The 7,915-nt window shown below is 41.7% G+C and overlaps 1 protein-coding gene across 1 annotated transcript in view; it reads right to left on the minus strand.

Moving 5' to 3' along the window:
* The window catches only part of UBL3 (ubiquitin like 3), a gene marked incomplete at its 3' end in the record, with an annotated part of 67,777 nt that extends 62,523 nt beyond the window's left edge, over nt 1–5,254 (minus strand). The window contains exon 1 of the mRNA XM_080719952.1: nt 5,199–5,254. Within this exon, the coding sequence (XP_080576078.1) occupies nt 5,199–5,225 (27 nt within the window). The 5' untranslated portion in view covers nt 5,226–5,254. The remainder of the gene's footprint in view (nt 1–5,198) is intronic.
* Nucleotides 5,255–7,915: the final 2,661 nt, after the last annotated feature.

A 7,915-nucleotide genomic window follows, 5' to 3' on the forward strand; every position in this document is an offset into this window, starting at 1 on the left:
AAATCTTGGTGCTGCTATTGGCTTCTAAGTTATGGAATTCCTGTATCTTCCCTGAGCAAATCGCACTCACTGTGACCCCCTGAATGTGGATCTAGGAAAGCCTCTGAGCCAATCCATAGGTTAATACACCCCTCCCTCCTCGGAGCACAAAATAAATAAACAGATGTTTCAATATTTTTGTTCTCACACCTCAACTGACTTGCCTCATCTCACTCTGTAGTATGATCTAATAAAGGGCATAAAACTTTACAATCTATAGTAAGTGCCAGGAACATCATGGTTAGAGAATACTGCTTCTACAGGATACAGAAATGCAGCGATCACTGATTGAACCAAATGTGGCTCTAAGTGACCAAAAGCAAGTTAAACTATGCATGGTATATTCTGTATAAACAAGATGGTAACCCAAAACTGTTGGATATTTCAAAACACAACTTCATGTATTCATTGATTCAGAATGGTTTATTACCCAAAGTGTCCAGGTTTAATCAATTCTAGTTACTTTCACTTTCTCAGAATAAGAATTTGCAAATCATAGAGCTGTGTGTGTGTGTGTGTGTGTGTGTGTGTGTGTGTGTGTGTTTTTTACTGGAGACTAAATCTAGAAACATTCTGCCTCTGAGTTACATCCCAAGCCCTATTTTATTTTTTATTTTGAAACAGGGTCTTGATAGTTTGCTGAGAGTCTCACTAAATTGCTGAGGCTGACCTCAAACCTACCATGCTCCTATCTCAATCTCCCAAGTACTGGAGTTACAGGAATGTGCCACCATGCCCAGCTAAAAGAGCATATTTAGGAAGTGGATGTTTCAGTCTAAAACATATTTATTGGTTCAAATTATATAAACTAGTAGAGCCATTAGTACTTAATCTACTAATTTAAAATAATTTAAAGCTTTAATATTAAAAGCTTTTATATTCAAAACGGTAAGAGAAGCTGACATCAGACTTTGTTTTCTAGTAGCAATATGGAACAATATTTACTTCTTCCATAAGAAACGGGGAGTAACATTTCATGTGTCAAGAAAGTCACTTGTTTTTAAATTCTGTGCTGTTTTAGAACTATGGAAGAAATAACAAATATAAAATACTTATGTCAATATAAATGTGATGCCAATGTAAGAAGAATGTCAAGAGCACTAAAGAACAACTCACAGGAAGCAAAGTTCTCTGTGACCTTGAGTGGACTCAAAACCATTTCACAGAGGACTGATGAGACGAGGGTAGACTGGAGCTGGAAAGAAGAAAGTGCTCAAAGCTGCAAGAAATATCTAGTTTTCTCAATAAAGATATCTAACTCAAAACACCAAATATATGACACATTCAAGTAAAGCAATTGAGAGAAATACGCAATTACAGGTGTATTATTTATTAAACTATTCAACCACACATATATACGCAATACTTAAGCTACTTTTTAGCTTCATAAAACTTCCCAACTTAGACTTGAAATAGTTTAGCAAAAGAAAAAAAAAAAAAAAGGAGCTGTAAGTAAAGAGGAAATTATTCTTTTATAGACCTCAATATACTTTTCTCAATTTTAAAGATATTCTGGTCCCTGGATCTTTTTCTAACATGGCATTTCCCCCTGGTATTTACATATTACTTTAACCTGAAAAGTGATAAAAGTTCACTTTGGAAGGAAATTCATTTTAGTAATTTCCTGTCCACAAGAGGGCCCTAATATTTCTTCCATGAATAGAAGACACAATAAAAATTACAATAAAAGTATTCTAACATTAAGCACATAAAATGTACTGAGAAAACCCCAGTTGTCAGTATCTCATTTAACCTGACTACAAATTGCTACACCTGTAAACTTTCTACATTAATTATTTTTTTAAAAATTCACATCTTTTAATTGTTTCATCAACTAAAATGTTTCAAATACCAGCAATACTTTACCATTATCCTCACAGTCAATTTCTTTCTAGGTTGAGTTTTTAATATAATAGTTACCATACAATATAGTTTTAGTCCAAAGCCCTAATATTCCAAATGTTGTATAAAATACTTTTATAAATATAAGAATGCATATCTTGTTAACTTTCCAATAATTAATTACTACCTTATTTACCCTCTTAATCCTTACTGCTAACATCAGTGTTGTATAAAATGTCTTATGCCTTACTGCTAACATCAACAGTAAATGTCTTTGTACAGAAAGCCTACAGTTGTTAACATTCATCGTGTTATAAACAATAAATATTGCCTCATCATAAACAATGATCTTGAATAAAAAAAATAAAGAAAATGAATTATTTAGTGATATTTTTCAGATATTTTCAATTTTTTTACAAAATTTTCCACACTGAGATGTTGGTAAATCTAGTTCAAAACCAATCACTCTTGGCAAAAGAAAAACCAACATTTCATATAAGCATGTTTATAATATTTATAGGACTATATATATATATATATATATATATATATATATTATACAGAATTTTAACAGAAAAAGTAGCAACTGCATATGATTTTTTAAGAGTACAGCAAATCCATTCACTACAGAGGCCAATTCCCCCTTGAAAAATTGAGATTATAAAAAATCTCTTGTCATTATAAAAGACTCATTTACAGCAAATACAAAAATTACTGAATGCTTAAAATTTTAAATGTGAATTTCATTTACAAAACAAAAACAATGCTAAAAATTGATTTTAAAAATGAATCACAAACACAGCCATAAGACTTTTCCAAAAATATCAACCGATTTAGCAATAACCATACCTCAAGCAAGAATTATGACTAATGAAAACATGACAGGGTTTACACGTTCAGCCACCCTACCCCATCACTCCCTATCCTAGCTACTGGATAGGATTTTTTTTTTAATAGAGCTGACAAGCACCACTAAAATGTAAAAGAGCACAACATTTGTTTCTAAATAGCACCTACTAGCAGTCAACACTTAGTTTAACATTTTAATGCACCTAGCAAAAATGTCTGTATTCAGCCTTGCAAGTTTATAGTATGTATCCTAATCGATTAGAGTTTTGCTCTAAGGGAAATGTTAATTTGTGGAAAGACCTGGGATTGGTAGAGATCAGCTTTCAAATTCAGAGTGGTTAATTGTTCTGATTCTAAATCATAAATGTAAACCCAAACTGTCGATTATTGGTATGAAAAGTTTAACAAATATGAAGCATCTAATCAATAACCTCTAACAAATATTATATTGTGTTTCAAAAAGTTGGGAATTCTAGGCACACATCCAATAAAGGCACTTCTTAGGCAAATACCAAATGAGGTTTAAAAGGCTTTCACAAAAAAAACTTAATCTCCAAGAAGAACCTTAGACAAAAAAAAAAAAAACCTCAATAATGTAACCTGTGTTGTACCTCAGTACACATTCAGAAATAGCATCATTGGGGCAGTATATGTTTCTTACATAATACTGCTTTGCCCTTGCATATCACCTTTAATCAAGGGATCTCCAAGCACCACAGAATCATCAAGGCCTTAACATACCATTGAAAATTGATATGTAGTTTTATTTTACAATTGCAGCTATTAATACAACCTTGCCCCTACTTCCCAGGCCCCTGGTCCCAGTTCCAATCCCTCTCTCCAACTCAGAAACAGTATTCCCCAAATCATCTCAATTTGTCACTGATGCTACGCACATCCCAGCTTTTCATCATCACTGGGCCTAAAGAAAGTAGTGGCTGTTTAATGACACTTATCTATTTCATTACAACTTCTGTGACAGAATAAATGGTACTTAGGTGAACATATCTTCCGCTGTGCATGGTAATAGAAAATGGAGGCTCTGGAGAGGAGAGAGCAAATCTTTTGCCAAAGGCGATGAGCCCACAGATCACTCATCAAGCAGAGGAAACAGCATTTCCAAGCACTGTCTAGAGACCTCTCCAGGCAACTTCCAGAGCGGTGGCAGTGTAGAGGAAACCATGTCAGCCACTCTTACAGGCAGGAGTCTATTCTCCCGCGTGTGCACACTGGGAGGGAAAAGAAAACCAAAAGGACAATGCAAGAGTTTTAGGTCTCAGAAAGCAAAGTGTAAGGCGCCGTCTGTCAACCCCGAGAGACAGAACACCGAGGTTGTCCTGCATTGTGAATTCAAACAAAATGTCTTTAAAGCAAGGTTAAAACACTTTGTTTAAAGCCATTTAATTTCTTATTTTAAATTCTGTAGAGGAGGTTTGCTCCTATAGAAATATTTGACGTTTTTAAATTTAATCATCAGCAGAGTTCAATTTTGTTTTCTCACTGGAACACACACACTGAAACGTCAACTTAAGTGAACATCATTGCATTAACTTCAGTTTTCATAAACAGGATTATTCATCTTCCTGTTCACTGCATTGTGTTTGTCCTTAGGACTGCAAAGTGTAATTTCACACTCCCACAACCCCCTCCCCCAGCACTGGAAGACTACACAGTAACTGTTAGTCAACAGACTCAGAACCCTAACCTTTATCAACCAAAGGAAAAGCCTCAATAAACAAGTGTTTTTTTGTTTCAAGTTCTCAACACTCAGGGATAGAGGCTCAGTAACACGTTTCCTAAGCTTTTAAAAGTCCAATACACCACTAAATAATCTGTCACTAAAATGCCCTGGAATATCCATTACAAGTACCAATATACGGCCAGCCTAGATTTATGAAGATTCCAAAACACCTTAAAATGTTTCTGTCGCCGTACTTGTTCACCTAGACATTCCAAAAAGCTCACAGCAATGTCTACTGTACTTTTTTTCTGAAGAGATGTACATCCCTGCTCTTGAAAAATATCTGTTGTGTACCTACGCATTAACGATCTCGTGTAAGTCATAGAGGAGGATTCCCGTTTCCCTGTCTACCTCGGTACCCAGCACCGGCGTCAGTCCTCTGCCCACTGTCACTGACGTTTTCAAAAGCGTTAAAACACAAGTGTTCGGAGGCTTCCAGCAAAGAGGGAAATGTCTCCCCCTCGTTAAGCCGCTGCTAATATATCTCTACTTCTCCAGTGTCTTTTAATGGTTTTGAAACCCCAACCAAATGAGAAAACCCGTTTTAAAAACAGTACTCCCTAAAAGGAGGAAACCAGAAGCATCAACTTCTCCAAATCTCCCAGAACGGTGGCGTTTCGACAGTCCCCGGCCACCCTTTCGAGCCCCGTGCCTGAGTCTTTTCTGATTAAATACGATTAGAAACCACCATTAAATCAAAGACTGTCATAACTTATCGTGCACTTACCATATCCGCCGGGACATTACTGGACATCTTGCCGTTTGAGATTTACCCAGATGTTTACGCAGAAGAAACAAAAAAAGAGAAGTCTTCCAGCTACAGGAATCAACCTTCACGATTTCGACCGGTCGTGATGGGTTTTCCACCCCGGAAAAGTAATATTAAGTTATTTCGGAGTCAAAGTGTCGGTCTGGCCGAGGTTCTGGTGCGAAGAGGAACAATATCCAGGAGCTGTGAAGCCGGAGCCGGAGGAAACTCTCGGGACAGCAGGGGCAGCCCCGTCGTCGTCAGCAGCAGCAGCAGCAGCAGCAGCGCCAGGACCGGCCGCGCCAGGTGGACCGAGCCGAGTGACACAGGGACATGGAGCGGGTGGGAGGGGGTTAAATCGCCTTCCTCCTTTCCCAGCCCCAGCAGTGATTCACACTCGCTCCCGAGTCAAGTCCTCATTAAGCAGGACAAAAATGCCCCGGCGTGGAAGTGCAGAGATAACTATGTAGCTACACATCGACGCGCGCGGCCCGCAGCGGCCGGGAAGGCGGCTGGAGCCGGGCGGAGGGCCGGGCGCGGGCCGCCGCGCTCAAGGGCATTTAACCAGCCGGGCGCCGAGGCGACGGTCAGGCCGCCGGCGCCGGCGAGCCGCGGCGGGGGTCGGCGCGCATGGTCTCCGCTCCTCGCCTCCGCGCCCGCTTCCCTCCTCCTGCGCGGCCTCGCGAGCGGCGCGGCGCCGGCTCCGGAAGCCGCCGGGTCCTCCCTCGCCTCGGCCCACGGAGGGATCCGCTCGGAGCGTCGTCTCTCCTCCCCCTCCTGCACTTTTCAGTCCCGCACACCGCGGCCGCCTCCTGTCATCGCCTCTCAAGCCAACATGGCGGCGGCGGCGGCTGCCGGAGCGCGAGTAGGGGACCCGGGGAGAACGCGCCCCCAGCCGCCGCCCCCGCCCGCCCGCGCCGCCTCCCTCCGCGGACACCAAGTGCGTCACCACGGAGACCACCCTGGAGCATCACGGGAAGTGTAGTCTCACGCGCGGGGTGGGAGCAGGGGCCGCCGAGCGCGTACGGGCCTGGCTCCGAAGCCACGCCCCCTAGCAACAGTTGCTGGGGAAAGAAAGCTCCCTTTCCTCGCTGTCTTGCCCAGCTGCTCCTGGCTCTGGAGTTAAGTGATCCTCTGCTACCTGGAGTGCTGTGATAGCGCGAATCGTTGGGGGAAAATAATTCTGCACGGAAAAGCCCCTCCTGCGCTACGTGCACACAGAGTTAAAACAAGTTCTCTCTCCAAGCAGAAGCATTTCTTTTAATTACAGCACTCTCTCCACATCCTGCCATCTCAAACCATTTGGTGGAGTATTCCATCTAGGTCTCTTCCACATTGCATTTTGAAGATCAGAAGCAGTCATTGATTTCCAATAAGGTCGTAGAAGTTCAACAGGAACAAGGATCTCATTAAGCTATGAGAAGTTTTGAACATGTGTTTCTTGAAGAGCCAGGGCCATAAAGATACAATCTAGTAAATTGAAATTACCAAAAACTGTATTAGATACAATAATGTTATCATGCCAAATCCATATCAGGAAATAGCTACTAAGAACTGCATGAGGATTCACCGGTTTGCCAGTTTAGTCTCTAAATCCTATTTAACTCATAATGTAATTGAACTACGAGTTTTAAATAGAAGAAAATAATGTCATTAACAAGAGATTTAGGTTAAAATGCCTACTCCAGATGTAGGAACAGAATACAGAAGCTACAAATGTCCATCTGAATTTTTATCCATATCTGTCTTAGCCCTTTTAAGGACGGGTGGTCTCAATAAGGCACTTGTATAAAAATGTCAATGGATTTGGATTCCAGAAGCCACCTCTTCAGCCTAAGCTTTGTGACCTCATGGGTAAAACATTCTTGCCTGCCTTTCAGGAGTAAAGTAGGGGCCCTTGTGAGGATGAGTTTCGTGCATGGGAAATAAATCACATCGTAAATAACAGTGCATCATTTGATGTGAAATGTAACTACTCATTCTCTCATTCAGTGAACAAATGGGCCAGGCACTCTGCTAGGTGCTAGCAGTTTTAGAATGAAGGACTCAGTCACTGTCCTCAGGGAGACCATTGTCTGTGAGCCTGTGTCATTCTCCACAGCAGTGTCTCCAGTCAGGTTTGCCTCACCCAGTGGAAACTCACAGGACCTTTAGAGTACCTGCCGCTTGAGTAGCTGGAGGAATTCCAGGCACTCCTAGGAGGACAGATCAAATTATTAAAGAATCCAAAGGGCACAGAAACAAGGGGCCCAGTCTCACCAACAGGATCAGACTCCAGGACTTTGTCTAGATATGTCTGAGTCTGTGGCTAGATGATTTTCTCTGGTTCTCTGATACTCTGCTTCTCATTCTCCATGTTCAGCAACCACAAACCCCTCTACCCTTCCATCAGCCCTCCAGGAAAAATAGCAGTCAAGAATGCTGCAGCTGGCCAGGAAGATTGGAACACATTTTGAAGGCACTCATTTACACTGTTAGTCCCCCACGCCATCCCTGACCCCAGATTTTCCCCCGTGAGTGCCCTCATCATGGCTCTGGAGGGCCTAAGTACTATAATAAGTAACAAGGCAAAAATCAGAAGCCCGCAGGACAGATGGCAGCACCGACTCACTCGTCTCCGGCTGCTTCCCATCGTCCTGTGGCCAGGGATGGAAGGCCCTCCACTGCCGGCTCAAGACCTTGGCATTTCTGCCCAT

Source organism: Muscardinus avellanarius (genome assembly GCF_963383645.1).
Source record: "Muscardinus avellanarius genome assembly, chromosome: 2".
In the NCBI taxonomy this organism is placed as follows: domain Eukaryota; kingdom Metazoa; phylum Chordata; class Mammalia; order Rodentia; family Gliridae; genus Muscardinus; species Muscardinus avellanarius.